Source organism: Phalacrocorax aristotelis, chromosome 6, assembly GCF_949628215.1.
Source record: "Phalacrocorax aristotelis chromosome 6, bGulAri2.1, whole genome shotgun sequence".
Taxonomy (NCBI): Eukaryota; Metazoa; Chordata; class Aves; order Suliformes; family Phalacrocoracidae; genus Phalacrocorax; species Phalacrocorax aristotelis.
In genome coordinates, this window is record NC_134281.1 from 16639168 (window position 1) to 16658053 (window position 18886).

An 18886-nucleotide genomic window follows, 5' to 3' on the forward strand; every position below is an offset into this window, starting at 1 on the left:
AGCGAGCAGCTGTGTGGTGCTCAGTTGCTGAGTGGGGTTAAACCAGACACCCGTGGTTTTGCTACATTTGATGAAAAAATAGACAAAGTTCTTAAGCACAGTAGATGCTGCTTCGACACCAGTACTTAGGCATTGATATGTAAATACAAAATTCATGAGGAATCAAACTACACAAATCCACGCTTGGAATAGAGCCTAAAAATCCAAACAACCTAAACACAAAAAGTATCCCATTGAAACTTCAGATTGCTTTAAAAAAAATGAAAAGCCCATTTAGTATTGATCTTTTTCAATTACTTACCTTAATAAATGGCCTACGCCACTCTTCATGGCACCATACAGGTATGTACTTTGCCTACAATCATATCTCCCCCATTTCCAAAAGGCATGTATGTTAACTTTCAGCTCTTACACACCAATGACTGCCCAGCTCCATTCCTCATGCTACCCACCTTCAGAAGGGCAACCCAGCTGTTCTGTATTTCTGTTGTTGACTTTCAAAATGCTTTCTCCTACTGGTTTTCATTAAGTGCAGGTGCACTGCTGCTGTGGTCCTCTGAACCTCCCAGCATCAGGCACACAGACTGAAAGCAAAGGTGCCAGTCAATGAAGGACCCTAGCCAGCAAGAGCTAGAGACACCCGCCCTGCCCTTTGTGAAGGAGTAGCTGCTCAGGGTAGGATGCCAGGGCTGTGTCGCTACCAGATACAGGCTCCTACCAGAGCTTATTTCCTATTCCTCTTCTCTACTCCATTCCTAACCCTAGGAAAGGCCAACGGACAATAAGCTTGATAATGTAATTCTACCATTGATTTTTAACCACACCTTTTAAACCTCACATTTTCATGTCTAAAACTTAAGTATGGAAATAAATAAATAAAATAGAAGTACTTTAAAAAACAGTTATAAATACTAAAATTTTCATGTATTATTTTATGCAATGGTTGGTTATTTTGGTATCCAGATGTGATTTCTTGGAAAAATATAACTATGTTAGGAACTCACACACACACACAAGTAATCTCAGTTTAAAAAGTATATGTCTAATTTCATTCATCAAAAATACATTTCACAGAGAAAGTTTGCATTGTAATTATATAATTTTAGGACACTGATACAGTACTTATTATTACCGTATTATTAAATAAACCAAGACTATCTCACATACAATTTTACTTTAAAAGAAACTGAAGAACCTACTAACCTTCTTTGTTGCTTGGGGTTTTTTTTTTTTTGTAATTTGAAAACCAAAAAATACATTGTTCCTTTCTGCATGATTAACACATTCCCTCTGAAAGATAATATATTAAAGAAGGGAATTAATTTTTCAAACTCATTACATTAATTCATGCAGAATAGCATCAACTGCATACAGAGCGTGGGTTCAGGTGGAATAATTACCTGCTCATATTCAGGTTCACTATTATGTTTCTTCTGTTTAAACAACAGTGAAAATTTTGGAATGTGATGTTTGTGTTTATACTAGCAAGAGTCAGTTTGTGTGTGTTTTCAATACATTACAAAATTTACAATACCTCCTTTATCTCTGCTTATCACCGCTATCTTCCCATTGCCATCCTCCCTCTTTTTGTTTTCTTGGTAAATGTTGTATCTACAACTTGTGCAAATGTTCTTTAAACATAAGGCACTTTACTGTTTTGCCTCAAAGCTTAGTGAAAACAAAGTATATTTACAAAAATTATTTCAAAATAAGACTATATCATTTTCACGTTAGCATACCAATACAAAGGTATGTGCTTGTCACATACTTTCCTTGAGTACTGTTATTTTCCTATCATTTGACAATATCTTTTTAAAGTACTGTTTTCACTTTCCATGTAGTTAGTATTTATGTAACAGTGTCACATAACACATAGTATCAGATCTATTACACATTCCATAAATTAAAAGAACAGTTTATGGTTCCATTTATCTCATTTCACTGAGAATCTAAAAAGCAATGTTCAAGTGACTTACTGACTGAATCTCTGTTTTTCTTCTATACCTAGGTAGGCTGTCTTTTGCAATTTGTAAACTGAAGCTGATCTGACTACACTTGAATATTATTTGACAAAAGTCATCATAAACATAGTTAAGGATAGACGTTGTCCCTGAATGCTTTTAACATACTGCCTGCATTTATGCCCATTATGCACTGTGTAGCACCCACTATTTCCTAAACACTTTTTTATTTCCCCATTTATTGAGTGGTAGATTACCTAGCTCTTACATTAATGATAAACGTTTGTTGTTACAAACACTTTTCTTTCAAAATTGTTTTCAGCTGTTAGCAAGAGTTTATTTCTGGAACATAAAACATTTGTGAACACCTGTCAATTGTAAACAATTTCTTTACTAGGGGACAACTACGTTGTCAGAGATGCATTATATTACAATTTAAACTTCAGTCAATGCTCTTCAGAGGTATAGCAAAAGACTTTACCTCATAGCTACTCGGAAAAGAGGTCTTGCAAAGGCAATATTGAAATACTTTTATAGACATTTTTCTTACTGCAGTTTCCCAGCAGAATTACACATTCCTTCTTGCTAATTTAGTTCAGAAAAGAGAGAAGCATTATATTAAATTTGCCTGTATAACTATATAGCTACCTCCAATTTTACACACACGGATTCTCCATGAGAAAAAATGCTAGCCACTATTTGCAGGGCCATTCTTATAACAACAAAATAAATTAAAACAAATGCTCAACTTTGGGCTGTACATTCCCACCAACATAATGGGAATATACATAGCCACATACCTGTCATTACATACAATGAACCAAAGTTCCCTTTGGAGAGGAGATAAATATCTGCATTTAGTCATACTTCTAACATTGCTACAGCGAGTTATCACTTTTAATATTTCATTGGGGAAAACCACAGGGATGAACGAAAATTTCTTCAACACCTAGGGAAAACCGAGGTGGTGAAAAAGGACAGAAGTGCTAGCTTTTACATAAGATCCAGCAGAAGTTACCTGTGGGAGACTCCTAAGAACCTGTAATCTTTATGGAAGCTACCCTGGCACACTACTAACTGCGGTTATTTTTTCCTGTTACTGTTGGTAAAACCGGACGCTCCCACACAGCGCTGCAACTACTAAAATAAGCGCATTTCAGGAGGGAACCAGCACCGCCCGCTCTCAGGGAGGAGACGCCGCACCTGAACACCGCCCGCCCCAGGTCGGCCGGCCCCATTGAGAGGGGCTGTCTGCCGCTAACGGTTACTGCGGCAAGGGAATCGAAGGGAACCAGGAAAACACCCGCCACCGCCCACCACAGCTCCCACGCCAGCGCTGCCACCTCAGCCCCGCCACCCGGAAGCGAGGCGCCGGTACCGCGGCGCCCTCAGCGGCCCCTTCTGGGCATGCGCCGGCCGCCCGCGCAGGCGCAGCGGGGCGGAGGGCAGGTGACGGGGCAGCGCCCGGGACCCGGCGCCATGGTGTACATCTCCAACGGTGAGGGGCCTGCGGGGCGGGCTGCCGCGTGGCGGGGTGGGCGCGGCCGGCCGGGGTGCGCCGGGCCGAGCTCTGCCTCCTCGCGGCCCCGGGGAAGCCCGGCGCGCCACCCCCAGCCAGCGGCGCGGCGCGCCCGCTGCCACTGTCTCTCCCGGAGCGACCCCGCGCCCAGGTGCTCGGACCCAGCCGGGCCTGGGCTTGAGCCCTGCGCGCTTCCCAGCAGCTCTTAAGAACTCTGAAAAGCGGAAACGCGTTCTGCGTGTGCTGGGGGCGTACCGGAGAAGCAGCTGAACCACGTATGAGGAAACGGAGGTTACACTGGTGGGTTTTGTAGGTTTACCTGGAGGCGAAGCCCGTGTGGTGGTGGCGATCCGGCTATTTCAAGTCCTTGGACAGTACCCTGTAGGGAACGAAACTTGCTACCGTTGCCCATGAAGCGCAGTCTCTCCATCCTGTTTGTGCATTCTAGACTCAGCAGATATGTTTTTGTGTAATTGTACTGTACAGTGTCACACGCTAAACATCGCTGGGGTTTTGTATCTTGATATGTTACAGGGCAAATTTTGGAGAACCAGAGCCGGCCTCCCTGGCGTTTGTCGTCTATAAGAGATCTCTTCTGGTCGATAGCAGATTTTGTGGTTCTGTTGTAAGTAGACATTAATTATTTTGATGAGCTTTATGTCAGATTCGTCATAGGCATAAGCTGCTCAGCGCTATCAGTAACGCAACAGTAAAAATGTTAGATTTACTTAATAGCATTTTATATCCACTGTCCCCCAAACATATGTGAATGTTTTACTACAACTGTGGCTTTGGTTACTAAGCACTATAAAATATTTAATAAAAAGAAAAGTGTATGAAAAGTGATGCTAACTTACTGGCAGTTCAAATGAGTTTTCTTAACATTTCTTCCATTTTAACACTGCAAAAACGAACAGCATATACTTTTGTTAAACAGCTAGTTTCTACTTGCTGATCAAATAATTAAGATATTATTTGGAGAAGTCCTACTGGTGGCAATATATTCCAGCTATGTCAAAATAATCACACAGGAGTAATCACAAATTTATGGCCCCAATCAAAGCCAGTTAAGAAACAAAAAGTTCTTCTGATGCATTCAGCAGGCTTCATTACTTCAGCTACAGGTTGATACTTTATGCATTTCTGGCACTTTATTTACCAGAAAAATAGATCTTTCTAGTTTGAGCCGTACTGTATTTTGGAATTACTTCCGATTTTATGTTCATATGTAGGAGAAAAATTGCCAAGATTTATTAAACAACAATAATCTCGAGAAGATACACCATTCATTCCTGAACACTGATTACAGTTTTCAGGCCATTTCTTACCTTGCAGTCAAAAGATTCAGAAACTATATCTAGCAGTCAATTTACCTAACTCCTGTTTTATTTTTCAGTTTCCAGAGCATTATTCAACCAGATTTGAGAAGAGGCAGCTACACGTCTTCCTCCTATCCAGGATACAATGATGGAAGAGGGTATTTTTTTCATGTTCACACTAGTTCTGATTTTTTTCCCTATCTTAGCAAAATAACATAATGTATTCAGGTTACAGTTGTGATTTGTGTTGAATCATGTCATGTAAGAAGGCTGAAGTGTTGTTTATCTGTGGTATTTTGACTGAAACTCATTGGTAACAATACATAGCTTTGGATAGTGGTAGTAGCAGTATAGTCTAGCTCTCATTGAAACAATTTTTCAAGCCTGCCTAAGGGACAATATGCATCTTTGAAATTCTTTGGTTAGATGTGCTTATACTCCGCGTTTGATTTACATTGTCAGTCATTTCATGTGTTAGATTACCTATAGATAAAGCAAAACACTTTGTTATAGTGATATAGTTTCTATAAACACTACAATTACTGTGTTTCTTTGTTCTTAATGGTATGCCTAACCTTTTTGTAGGACCGTGTAAAAAGCCTGTTAGCTGTAGCTTTCTCTTGTGAGACAGGAATAATTAGCACAGTTTGTGTAAGAGAATTTTCATGAAAGTGGGATTGGGGTTTGGTTGATTGGGTGGTTTTTTAGCAGCTTTTCACGTGAAACCTAAACAACTTTTCCAGAGGTTCTAACTTTCTAATTCCTATAATTTACAGTATTTAATACCCATTGAATATATGTTGTTCTCCTTGCTTTCTTGTCAGGCCTCCAGCACATCCTCGCCGTAGGATGGGCCGAATAAATTTCTGGGGTGGAGGCCCCAGTCCACCACCAATGGCTGGAGGTGGATGAGGAAGGTAATTCCAAATCTGCTGTACCCTGCTTTGAAATTTTTTTTTAAACAACAATTATAATTGAAGGTTAAGATAGAATGGACTGTGTTGTCCTTCTTTTGCAAAAGTTACCAAAACAGGACGAGAATCAAAGTATTCAGATACTTTCAGGAAAGGGGGGAAAAAAAGGGAAGGGGGGTCTTAAAAGATTTTGGCTCAGAAATGGTAAGCTTCTTCTAATTGCATAGAAGTGGCTATAAGAACTGCAGCAAAGATTTTTGAACACAGTTGATTAAAAAAACCTATTTAGAACCTTGCATCTTTTTTAAAGTCCTGTCCAGATCAATAGTGACTGAAACTTCGTTTGTATTTCTGATAGTTATCATGTGACACATGAGGTTATTTGGTTAACGTACATATTTATCAATAGAAAAGGAGAATTAATAAAGTTAAGACTATTAGAAAAATCTCTTTTCCTGTTAGTGATATAGCTATGCAAATCTTGATTTCTAGTACAGCATACAAATCATAATTGCTTGAAAAAGAGGGCAAAAACCATTTGAAAAGCCCTGGTCTTTAAATTTCTTACAACTGCCTGAACTTTAATTCTGTTTTATTAATTAGTTTGGGTGGTAGGAGTTTCATCTAACAGTGAATGTATATATAGTATGGTTTAATTCACTAAGACTTATGTAAAAAAATCCTGTTTCATGAATCACTGCCCATTGTTTCCATAACAAAAGTTACAAGAAAAAGCCACACACAGGTGGTTCATACCTGTAAATCTTGTAGGAAAAAGTTCATCTTCCCAAAAGCACATACACCAGTATTTCAGTTCCCTAGAAGAAGCATAAGCTTCTTCACATGATTTTTGTTTTTTTTCATTTGGATGTTTTGGCGGTTTTTTTGTTTGCTTGGTTTGGTTTTTTTTCTTTTTTTCCAACTAGACACGAGGCCAGTAAAGGCTGTGGGGAGGGCTTTTGGGTAACAATGGCAATGTGTAATCTGCTAAGGAACGTAAGTTTGTGTGCCTTTAGCATGTCCCACTTAGCTAAATTAAAAACAATTGTATTTTGAAATTGATACTTATGTAACTTTATCTTGCCAAGAAAGGCATTGTTTTCTTTAAGTGTACCGTAATTTATCTTTTAGGTAAACACCTGCTGAAAAGGCAGGTGAAAGAGCATACACATTTCCACAATGAAAGGGAAGAAGAGTTTAGTGATGGACCAAGTGAGTTTGAATGTTGTGAATGTGTATGCCTAACTGGAAACTGTTCTGTAATGAAAGCAGATTAATGAAGTTTTACTGGGAACTCCTTCTTCAAGGATCCGGTGTAACTGAACTGCAGTTTTATTAATTACATATTTGCTGTCTACAGTCTTTGTATAGTTTCTGAACACTCTACAGTAGTTGCGAAGAAGTAAACTATATTTGGCTTGTCACAAGGCTGACTTTCTCATCATTTTTAGAAAAAACCTGAAGTACAGTAAGCCCTTTTATGTTCAAATGAGGAAGAATACGTCTTCATATTTGATACGGAAGGTCCCTCAAGAGTGAAGCTTAAAGCAGTGCTTCCTAATAGATTTTACATTTACTCTGTTTTTGTCCGTACTAACACTCTGTACCTTGCTGTATTTTTATGATGGTAGTGATACTCTAAAAACACTTTTTAAATGCAAATTATAACTTACTTTGGTTTACAGTCCTTGCCTCTTACGAACTCACTTCCTTAAGGCCCATAATGGATTTTATAACATGCCTGTTTTATAAGCACCTCTTGAAGCAACTTCCTTTTCCATTACAAAATTACTCAAATGTACAAGCCTATTTACTTTACAAATTTGGGTAAGACTTTTTTCCAAAATAATTAGGCTATGCTTTTAATACAGGCAGAAAAGGTAGTGAACTCAAATACAGGGTGCTAACATAGAAGACTTTTATTTCAAACAGTGACTTTTATCTATATTACCCCACATTTCAGGATGGGGCTCTCTTTTTGTTGTACTTGGGTTTTGTTTGGGGTCTGTTTTTTGTTCAGCTGGAGAGGACTACATCCATTGGAGATAAGATTAGCTGCCAAGAATCCAGATTTAATTATCTTTTACAAGGTGCCACTGCACCTCTCTAATAGTATCTTTAGCACGAGATTATAGCATCCAACAACGCCCCTTGGTTAACATAAACATGTAATTAGCTGGGGTTTGCCAGCTAGTTATGGTGAAATCACCCCTCCAGTGGTTGTCACACTACAGATACCCAGCACAAAGTTACTATCCTCTAAGCTTGCTGTGTAGCAGCAGCCTTAGGTCCAACAAGCCGCTCCCTGGTCGCCCCTGCGCCTCCCCTCAGCGCAGAGGCCGGGGCAGCCCCTCGACGCAGCCGCCGTTGCCGAGCCGAGGCGGCCGGCGGCGGCTGAGCCCGTTGCTTCCCTCCCTCCCGCCGCGGTATTTGCCTGAGGGGCGGCGCCGGGCGCGGACCCGCCCGCTTCCGCCCCGCGCCGAGGCCGGGCTCGGCGCCGCTCGGCCCCCGCGGGAGCGGCTTCCGCGTGCGGCCGGCCCTCACTCGCCCGGCGGGAGCATGACCCAGGCGGAGAAGGGCGAGGCGGAGAATGGGAAGGACAAGGAGCGCGACCGGGAGCGCGAGCAGCGTGGCGTCAAGCGGCCCATCGTACCCGCCGCCGTGCCCGAGTCCCTGCAGGAGGTAAGGCTGGGCCCCGGCGGGGCGGTGCTCCCCTTCCCCCGGGCCGAGCGGCTGCGCTGGGACGGGGCGGCCTCGGCCTTTTAAAGGCCCGGGCGCGGGGCGAGGCCGGGTCGGCCCCGGCTGAGCGCGGGCATGCCGGCTCACGCGTTGTGATGTTTTCAGCAAATACAGAGCAACTTCATCGTGGTGATACACCCCGGCTCGACGACCCTGCGGCTCGGGAGGGCCACGGACACGCTGCCCGTGGGCATTCCGCACGTCATCGCGCGGCGGCACAAGCAGCAGGGACAGGCGGCCTACAGAGACAGCTGGCTCCTGCGGGACGGGCTCAATGTAAGCCGGCCACCCACCGTGGCGCGTCCGCAGAACTTGCTGAGACGGGTGTTTTAACTACGTGTTTCTGTTGCGTTTTGTTAGCATTATGTTTTCCCAGAGACGAATGCGTCTGAAGACTGACTTATTTCCCCTTTCATTGTGGTGTAGATGCCACCTTACTGAAGTCAGCCCATTTGCACCAGTCTCTGTTAGGGCTTTATTTGATTTCTTTGCAACGAACTAAACTAATAAATTCACAGGTTGAGGATTTGTGCTCATTGATTTCTCTGCTCTGTGGTCTGATATCACACGGAGTATTTTTGTCTATAGAATGACAACTGTAGAACTGTAGCTGGACTTCTCCATTTATGAATGCATTGGTTACAGGTTGGCTTGTAACTTGGGTAATGTAGCCAGTAATTTTAGTCTAAGCATATGTGGTGAGCTTATTCATACTTCGAATCTGTACAAAGATCATTAATCAAATTAATGTCTCCAATATTAAACCTTACCTTTAAATAATTGGGATCTATTTAAACATTTTTGCTACTACTTAATATTTCGGTAGTTAAATGATGTCCTGAGCTCTTCGCTCTGGAGGTGAAGCCCAGCAGTCTTTAAAATCAGTTAAAAGATTCAAGTTGACTTAGACAAATATTTGTTGAGAACTCGAATATAAAAAAAAGTTTCTTTAAAAATGAGCATATGTTCCTTGTACAATGTGCAAACCTTCTGTTCTTTCTACAGTCTATCAGCTACAGTAATGATGTCATTGTTTAATAATAGCTTCAGTATTACCAGCATAGAGACACATAGTTAGAAGGTAAGTATTTATGTTGCGTATTTTTTGGGTTTTGTTTAGAAACCTGAAAGTACTGAGCAGAGACAAAATGGCCTTAAAATGGTGGACCAAGCAATATGGTCCAAAAAGATGTCAAACGGTGCAAGGCGTATACCAGTGTCACCTGATCAGGTAACTTGTTCATTTATGTAGTCATTTGATGTGATGCTATATTTTAGTGGAAAAGAATCGGTATCCCTTATACAGCAGATATGAATAGTGCTATTGTGTGACCTAACTCTGAAGATCCGAGTAAATGAAGAGTTAAAATGGTACTTTGGGGGTGGGGAGGGGTGGGGGTTTTTTTTCTTTCATGCATAAAAAGCGACTGGTAATATCTTTCTCAACAGTATTTGTTTTAATTACATTTCAGGCCAGGTCATACAACAGACAGATGCGGCCAGCTATTTTAGATCACAGCTCTGGGGCCAAGTGGACAAACACATCAAATCATCCTGAATTTTTGGTAGGAGAAGAGGTAAGATTCATTTTCTTTCTGAAATGAGGCTTAGTATTATGTTTTAATGCAGCTACGTAATCAGTAGTAGTTTGCGCCTGCACTTTGGTCTCAACAATCCCATGCAACGCTACAGGCCTGGGGAGGAGTGGCTGGAGAGCTGCCTGGAGGAAAAGGATCCGGGGGTGTTGGTTGACGGCCTCCTGAACATGAGCCAGCAGTGTGCCCAGGCGGCCAAGAAGGCCAGTGGCACCCTGGCTTGTATCAGGAATAGTATGGCCAGCAGGAGCAGGGAGGTGATCATGCACCTGCACTCGGCGCTGGTGAGGCCGCAGCTCGAGTACTGTGTTCAGTTTTGGGCCCCTCACTACAAGAGGGACATTGAGGGGCTGGAGCGTGTCCAAAGAAGGGCAACGAAGTTGGTGAAGGGTCTAGAAAACAAGTGTTGTGAGGAGCGGCTGAGGGAGCTGGGGTTGTTTAGTCTGGAGAAGAGGAGGCTGAGGGGAGACCTTATCACTCTCTGCAACCACCTGAAAGGAGGTTGTAGCAAGGCGGGGGTTGGACTCTTCTCCCTAGTAACAAGCGATAGGACAAGAGGAAACAGCCTCAAGCTGTGCCAGGGGAAGTTTAGGTTGGATATTAGGAAAAACTTCTTCACCAGAAGGGTTGTCAAACATTGGAAAAGGCTGCCCAGGGAGGTGGTTGAGTCTCCATCCCTGGAGGTATTTAGAAGAAGGGTAGACGTGGTGCTTGAGGATATGGTTTAGTGGTGGACTTGGCAGTGACAGGTTAGTGGTTGGACTTAACGATCTTAAAGGTCTTTTCCAACCTAACAATTCTATGATTCTATGTTGGTGAAAGGCATATACATTTAGGCAAGCAATACATAAGAAGCTTTACTGTGGACTAACCTAATATCATTCGGCAAGACCAGACATTTTCCCCCATTTGCCTAGCAAGTCACCTTGATCCTTTGCTGCTATGTGTCAGTGTTTCTGCAGGGACTAGGTGAGAACGTTGCCCATGTGGTATAATTCAGAGAAAAGGCAAGAAACTGATAAAAGGATCAGTACATGGAATCTCTGCTGAGTAATTAGGGATTTGTGAGCTTCAGAGAGTCTTTAAATTATTTTAGTTACTAATTTGAGGTAATGGAAAAATATACTGTTATGTTCATAGTAGATGTCCATGGGTATGAAAATTCAAACAATTTAAACCATGCTTTTAATGTCTTTTGTATTTTAATGCTTTATAATCAAGCCCTCTTAAAAGAATTCCAGTGTATTGCTGTCACATTGGTCTGAATGCTGCTGTATATCTTGGATCTGCTTCTGAAATATTTTTCTAGCATTTGTTACTAATCTCTTGGGAAAAAACAATGCATAGAACATTGTCTCTATTTTTCAGGCACTGTATGTTAATCCACTAGATTCTTATAATATACATTGGCCTATTAGAAGAGGACAGTTGAACCTCCACACAGGACCTGGTGGCTCCCTCACCGCTGTATTAGCAGACCTTGAAGTTATATGGTCACATGCAATACAAAAATACCTGGAAATACCATTGAAAGACCTAAAGGTGAGCTGTGAACACATTAATGTGGACTGCATCCACTTCTGTAAACACTACTATGAAAGAGAAGCAACCTGCTGTTATTGTTAGCCTCTTACTGGTGGTTCCCTTAAGGAATAAATTCTTTGTGCTGGTGAGCATGGTTCCTGAGACTTCATTTGGAATTTTGTGCATGTCTTAAAGACAAAAATTGTTAACAGAACTTCCACCAAGGAGGTTTGGAAATCCTGTTATAGAAATTTCAGTCTTTGTTTGGGTTTTTTTTGTTGACTAAAAAGGAGGCAGCTGAGGAGTAGGTGCCTAATACTTGCATAATTTCTTCTACTTGCTAAGTAGGTGTTTTTCTCATATCTGATGTACTTCTAAACAATTTAGTGACCTATAAAATCTTAACTTGGTACTTTCTCTGAACTTCTTTTTTAAATTACTAAAACCCTTCCCCCTTTCCATAATTTTGCTCCTTTTAATAACTTGTATATTATACTTTCTTCCTTAGCATTAGGTATTCAAGAATGTGAAGAAAAACTTAATCTGATAGCTGACTTTAATTTACCCTTCTTATCTTCAGTACTACAGGTGCATTTTACTAATTCCAGACATCTATAACAAACAACATGTGAAAGAACTGGTAAATATGATCCTAATGAAGATGGGCTTCTCAGGTAAAACCATATGTAAGCAAACGTCTAATGATTAATAGTGTAAAAGATTTAATTTTTATTTTTTTACCTTTGAGGCATGTTTTTCCACATAAATCCCAGTTTGGCTGAGACTAGCACCTTTCATCTTTTGCTGTTGCCGTAACTGTTGTCTCTTTTAAGGGGGCAAAATGGTTGGCTAGCCTTAAAAAAAGTTTCTTGGTTTGCTGTTAGGTATTCCAGCTGTGGGCTTCTCACTTCAGCTGAGACAAAAGTAGCAAGAGTCTGATTTCTGATGTATTTCTAAAATGCACAATGTTAACACCACAGAGTAGTGGTAGTAAGATTCTTAGACTTCAAGACAAAAATACATGATGTTAAGATGCTGCTACTGTCCTCTACGCAGGATGATATGATATGAGGTTTCAGAGTTGCTTAAGTGCACGCACTAAATATGGAAGGGCAATACAATTTTTAAAAAATAACCAAGTAGTTGTTAGCTGCTTCTGTGTATTTTCAGACTGGAAAGCCCTTTGATGGTAGAGAGTAATGCAGTTTCCTTTCAGTTAAACTGCTGGAAGTTTCTGGCTAGTCTTCTGGAAAGAACTGCTGTAGTCTTAGCCATCTTTCTCTGATTTCACATTTAGAGAAAACACAGCAAATCATTACAGAAGCACAGTAACCCAGCCATGTGGAGCATACTTAATTTGAAATAATCAGAGTAGTAGTACCTTTGGTGCTGCAAAGTCCTTTTTTGTATTAGGTATGCAAGGAAAGAGGCTTAAAAAGTGGACAAGAATAATAAGCTAGTATTATATCTTATATATAATAGATAAATAATAGAGACTAGTCAAACAGTAAGTTAACTGTAAGCTGTTGGAGATTAATGCTGCTGTTGTTCAATAATTAATCAGTACGAAGTGCAAACGGTTCCCAAGTATTACTCTCAGCAGAATATGTCCTCAGATACTATTGCTTCCCATCTGAAAGAATTAAGTAGGTAGTAAATAAACACTGCAAAAAGAGAGACTAATCTCATGAGATCTGAATTTCATTCACATGCATATATATATATTATTTGTTTTATTGTGTTAAAATGAACAAGCCATATTGGCTGTTAGTTTTAGGTTTTGATCAGAATGGTTCTAAATCATACTTTGTTTGATTCCTCCTCAGTTTTCACATAGAAGTAAAGGGAACAGTACCTAATACTACTACTGTGTAAAATGAACTGGCACTATGTTAGAAGAATTTGCAGGTGAAACATGTTAGCTTCAGAGGAACAGGAAGACTAAGGAAAATAATACAAAGTTCCATATTAATCTGTTACATGAGAGTGAAAATCAGAAAGTATCATAAATAACTCTTCAGAGTGCCATTTCCAAAATAATAATTTGGTGAAGATATACAGCATAACTAAATTTTCTTAATCTATTTAAAAACATTTGCCTTTAATACAGTAATTTTGCTTACATTTTGTCTAGGAAGCATCGTTCAGCTGAGCTATTCTTTTCCTTTATTGGCTAGAAGGATAGACTGAAGCCTCCAGTACTTCTCAGGTTTATGTATGGGCTTGTGATAGAGATACAAAGGTACTCTTTTACGGAGTTAAAGGTGGATTGAAAGGAAAGCAGGCAGTGAAACTGGACCTTGTTTTATATCTATTTAAAGAACGTATCTAAAATGCTAATGGTAATGGTACTTGATTAAAACTAGAAAAAAGAGGAAAATGCTTCATGTCCATCTGATAACCAAGACCCTGCAATACTGGTTACAAAAACAAGTAAAGTCTAGAGGCAGTATCTTTAAACATCAGAAAAATAAGAACATCTGAATATAGGCATCCACCCCACTCTTAGCTTTTCTCAGGAGTTTAAGGACCTACCCAACAAAAAAAAAATCTGTAATTCCCCCCCACCCCATCTTCAGTAAATACACAGACTTTCAGTTCAGAGTCAGGCTATTAGCAGATTTTAAAAGATGTTAAGGTGTCCTTTAAATGTCAGCATCATGGCTCTGGAGCTTGGCATAAATTGGATATATTTTTTTCTCCTAATGCTAGGAATTGTTGTACACCAGGAGTCTGTCTGTGCTACTTTTGGAAGTGGTTTAAGCAGCGCGTGTATAGTAGATGTGGGAGATCAGAAGACAAGTGTTTGCTGTGTAGAAGATGGCGTTTCCCATCGCAACACCAGGTATCTTTTAATATGCAGAATTACTACAAGCACGTACTTAGTTGCTTACCAAAGACTAGACTTAAAAAAGCAGAAATGTGTTTTACAAATACAAGGTTTTTTTACTGTGAGCTGCATGACAGGGTCGTCATCTTACAGTATGAACCTTAAAGAATTCTGATATTTTTATAAGACGAAAACAGGCAGAACTGATACTGTGCTCTGCAGACTATGTGGACATCATGATCTTAGTGTGTCTAAAATGTTGCTTGTATTCCTACACATGCTACTGTAAAAGGCCAGTACTTCAGGAAATTAATAAAATAATCTTTTTTCTTCACTGCTTTAGGCTGTGCCTTGCGTACGGAGGATCTGATGTGTCAAGGTGTTTTTATTGGCTTATGCAACGAGCAGGATTCCCATATAGAGACTGTCAGTTAACTAATAAGTTGGATTGCCTGCTGCTTCAGCACTTAAAGGAGACATTTTGTCATCTAGACCAGGTGAGAAGGGAAAGCAGTGTATTCTCCAAGTAATTTTTTTTCCCCTTACAGAATGCTACTCTGAGGAACCCATTTGTGATTTTACAGTTGCTTGTAAATGGAATAAAATGTAATATTTTACTCCATAGAATACTGGCAAAAGCTGGAGAAGCTTTAGACTTGAAGTATTTGTAACTTCTTGTATTTTTCTTGTAGTTGAAAGAATCCCAACTCATAGAAAGGTAGTGTTTTTCTTCTTATTGCTGAAAAAAGCTGATAGTAGCTGCATATTTGCTGGTTTTCAATTTCAGTTTTGTAAGATCTGCCAACAGATCTCTTTCTGCACAAACCTTCATTTTAGAGGCTTAGGCATGTAGAAAGCTGCTTTCACAGATCATACTACAAGGAAAAGATTTTCAAAAGAGTTCAAGAATAGGTAAATTCACAGTCTAAATTTAGAGTTTTGTTACTTTTTATTGTGTATTTGATTCAAATAGATCATGCAGCTTGATAGAGAGATAAAAGATACACACTTTTTTACATTGTTTTGGACCCTAGGATATTTCTGGATTGCAAGACCATGAGTTCCAGATTCGTCATCCAGATTCTCCAGCTTTATTATACCAGTTCCGATTAGGAGATGAAAAATTACAGGTGATTTTTTTTTTTTTCCTTTAAAACCACAGGAATGATATTCCACATTCAGGTTTAGGGCTTCACTTTGTATCGGTCTAGTGCTACTAAGCCCATGTGATTTATGGACTGTTCTTAACATATGCTTGTTGATATTTTTTAAATTAATGTATGAATGGGCCTAACGCAGCACAAGACTTCCTAACTAGCTTTAGCCAGAATGGTTGTAGCTTCAACTAAACATAATGGTATTTTATCCTTCAAGGGCAAGGAATGAATGCTAATTTCGCAAGTTTTTCACCTCACCATTGGATTTTCTAATTTTTATAACAAACGGCATTTGAATACTTATTTATTGTACAAGGCCAGAATCTGTAAAGCAAACTATATACGTATATGTACAGTTGTATGTTTTGGTTTTTTTTTTAATTATCCAAAGCTGAAGACACTTTAGCCTTTTACAAAACTATTTGGAAAAAAAAAGGCATTTAATTTTCAATTAAATTTTCAATTAAATTTCAAGCTTTTTCTCTTTTTTTATAGAAAATACAAACAAAAAAAGCCCCAAATATGTAGTAAAACCGTATCAAATCTCTTATTCTTTAGGCTCCAATGGCTCTCTTTTATCCAGCAACTTTTGGAATTGTTGGGCAAAAAATGACAACTTTGCAACATAGGTCACAAGGTGACCCTGAGGATCCTCATGATGAACATTATCTGCTAGCCACACAAAGTAAGCAGGAGCAGGTGTGTGAATGCTCATTTTATTTTTCATTAAGTATTATTTAATTGGGGAAAAAAAATCAGGACTCATTAGCTCATCTCAGAACCAAAAGTTCGTTATCTGGGCCAGAAGTGTTAAAAAATAAGGTTAGAGTAAGGAATTATCAATGTCGAGATAAGTCCTTAATTAAAACGGTTTATTTTCAGAGTCTAAGAGGGCTTTGTATTATGGCATTGATACATCTGATGGCGTTCAAAATAAAACCCTTACTTTGAAAGTGAGGATTAAAATGATATAATACAGTGCTTAATCTTTTTGTGCAAAAAGGTGACAAGAAGTACAGTGGTGTTCGGTTAAGTCTTTTGTTGTTCTGTAACCCACTGAAGTTCTTTTTACATTTTTCATGGTTCAACTTGTTTTCTCATTTTTAAGTCTGCAAAAGCTACAGCTGATAGAAAATCTATGTCAAAGCCTGGTGCGTTTGAGGGAGACTTGAGAGGCCAAGCCTCAGATATTTCAGAGAGGATCTACCCACAAGAAGTGGAACTGGGGTCTTCCCAGAGTGACTGTATGATACCTGGAAATGATTCAGAGGAACCTTTAGCTGCACACATGTCCAGGAAAACAGCTGTTTCTCAGTTTGAAGGCAAAGCCTTAGGCCTTGACAAAGCCATTCTTCATAGTATTGACTGCTGCGGTAAGAATTCCATTTGTACAATTCTGTAAAATATGCATGTCAGTCAGTGTGGATTTATGATAACTCCTATAACACATACATCCCTAAGGTTTCATCATCTCTAGAATAGCTACACAGTTCCTTATACTTGCATCTTTGTTGGGGTTTCTTGAGTTAGATGTTTTGAATCTCTAAGGAATAGAAAAATATTTTTAAAAGCAAACACGTACTGGTTTCTATCTGGTTTGATTTGCACTGAATTCTTTATAATACAAATACAGGCTGTATTAACTTTAAAAACCAGATACATTTCTATATATCACCATACATTCCAGCATCTGATGATACAAAGAAGAAGATGTACAGCTCCATCTTAGTAGTGGGAGGAGGCCTTATGTTTCATAAAGCTCAAGAGTTTCTCCAACACCGAATTCTCAACAAAATGCCACCTTCTTTTAGAAGAGTCGTTGAAAATGTTGAAGTCATCACAAGACCTAAGGTATACTGTTAACTGATAAACTATGTATGATTGGTTGAAATCCTCAAAAGATTATAAAGAATATATATTCTTTCAAAACCACAGATTTAGGAGATTTAGAAGACTCTCCAATTATAGACAGGAAGTTAGAGGTATAGCAAGAGTGTTACTAGTATTGATCACTGAAGTGTTTATTAGCTAAAGGCCATATTCTTAAAGAAGCAGTTAAGTACTGTGAAGTTAACCTCTCTGCCCAGCAAGAAAATGTGCTAGGGTTCCTTATTAGTATTAAGGTAAAAGAAAGTATGACATTAAAAGAGCAATTTTCATTTGGCATTAATCAGGCAAAATGTGTAAAACCAAAACTTGAGTATTTTTCAGCCTCCATTGCTGAGGGCAGGATTTCCATGACGTGCCTAGAAGGCATCTTAAAAAAAAAAGTGACTTCTCTAAACACCTTAAATATTCTTTCCATATTTTTTATTTCACTATTTTTTCCTGAATAATTTTGAAAAACTTCTTGTCTCCTCCCCTCACTCCCGAGATTTTTAGTGAATACTGTTGGAAAAATTAGGATACAAGTTTTGAGGACTATTCAAATTCACAGCAGTGATTGTGTACAATCTGTGTTTTGAATTTAGGATATGGATCCCCGCTTAATTGCATGGAAAGGAGGTGCAGTTTTAGCCTGTCTTGATACAACTCAGGAGCTATGGATATATCAGCGAGAATGGCAGCGGTTTGGTGTCAGAATGCTACGAGAGCGAGCTGCATTTGTATGGTAATGGATATGTTTACAGTGGAACATGATTAATTGAGGATTCCTTTCCCCAAGTGCCCCCATTTTCCAGTGCAGATGTATTGATCTTCGGCTGATAGATATTTTTGTATTTTATTAAAACTAATTTCAACAGATTTTTTTCCAAAAGTGGTGCAAAAGTCTTCAGCATTGCTATACTTCATCTTCTGAATTGTATCCATTGAATTCTGTGTACGGAGTATCACAGTCATCTCCAAATGCCCTACATTCATATTATATAGGTTCTGAATATTAAAATTGCACAGTGTGGGAATTTGAGGTATAAAATATTGACATGGTAAGTGTTAAGCCAAGATTCATTCCAGATACATGTACATAAAAGCTATAGTGAAGAGTGCAGGCTGTGGGTTTACTGCCTTATTCTCATTCATTACTCTAATGTTACCAGGAGGTGAAATTGTTACGTAAGTGATCATCATGGAAAAAGTGGAACGCAGAACCCAAACTGCAGTTGCTGTCGGTATTTTCCTTATATAATAAATTATATTATTCAGTGGAAAGACTTAAGAATTTGAAAGCGGAGTATTTTTTTCTTGCCTGTTCTCATCATCAAAAGCTCTTGCTAACTTTTCATTGTCCATGGTAGTTAGCTACTCTTTTCCCTATTTAAGAAACCCAGTATAATACACTCAGAACTAGATGCATTTTTGTATAGCCAGCACCAACCTCAATCCTGTG

General features: G+C 39.4%; 2 protein-coding genes across 4 annotated transcripts; both read left to right on the forward strand.

The window, feature by feature from the left end:
• Positions 1-3233: 3233 nt before the first annotated feature.
• Positions 3234-7072, forward strand: SELENOK (selenoprotein K). Of its 2 annotated transcripts, XM_075096182.1 has the most exons (5): positions 3234-3459; positions 4015-4105; positions 4877-4957; positions 5624-5716; positions 6845-7072. In XM_075096182.1, the coding sequence occupies exons 1-5, from the start codon at positions 3369-3371 to the stop codon at positions 6846-6848; spliced, it is 360 nt and encodes a 119-aa protein (XP_074952283.1). In that variant the 5' UTR covers positions 3234-3368; the 3' UTR covers positions 6849-7072. The 2 variants fall into 2 exon arrangements, with proteins under 2 accessions (XP_074952283.1, XP_074952284.1); XM_075096183.1 differs by lacking the exon at positions 6845-7072 and having other exon boundaries at positions 3352-3459; positions 5624-5720.
• Positions 7073-7808: 736 nt separating this feature from the next.
• On the forward strand, positions 7809-18710 carry ACTR8 (actin related protein 8). Of its 2 annotated transcripts, none has more exons than XM_075096181.1 (13): positions 7809-8395; positions 8558-8728; positions 9573-9683; positions 9925-10017; positions 11416-11589; positions 12152-12245; positions 14284-14416; positions 14745-14898; positions 15436-15531; positions 16117-16257; positions 16667-16931; positions 17246-17409; positions 18030-18710. In XM_075096181.1, exons 1-13 carry the CDS (start codon positions 7910-7912, stop codon positions 18171-18173), a joined length of 2226 nt encoding a protein of 741 aa, XP_074952282.1. In that variant the 5' UTR covers positions 7809-7909; the 3' UTR covers positions 18174-18710. The 2 variants fall into 2 exon arrangements, with proteins under 2 accessions (XP_074952282.1, XP_074952281.1); XM_075096180.1 differs by having other exon boundaries at positions 7812-8395; positions 9925-10029.
• Positions 18711-18886: the final 176 nt, after the last annotated feature.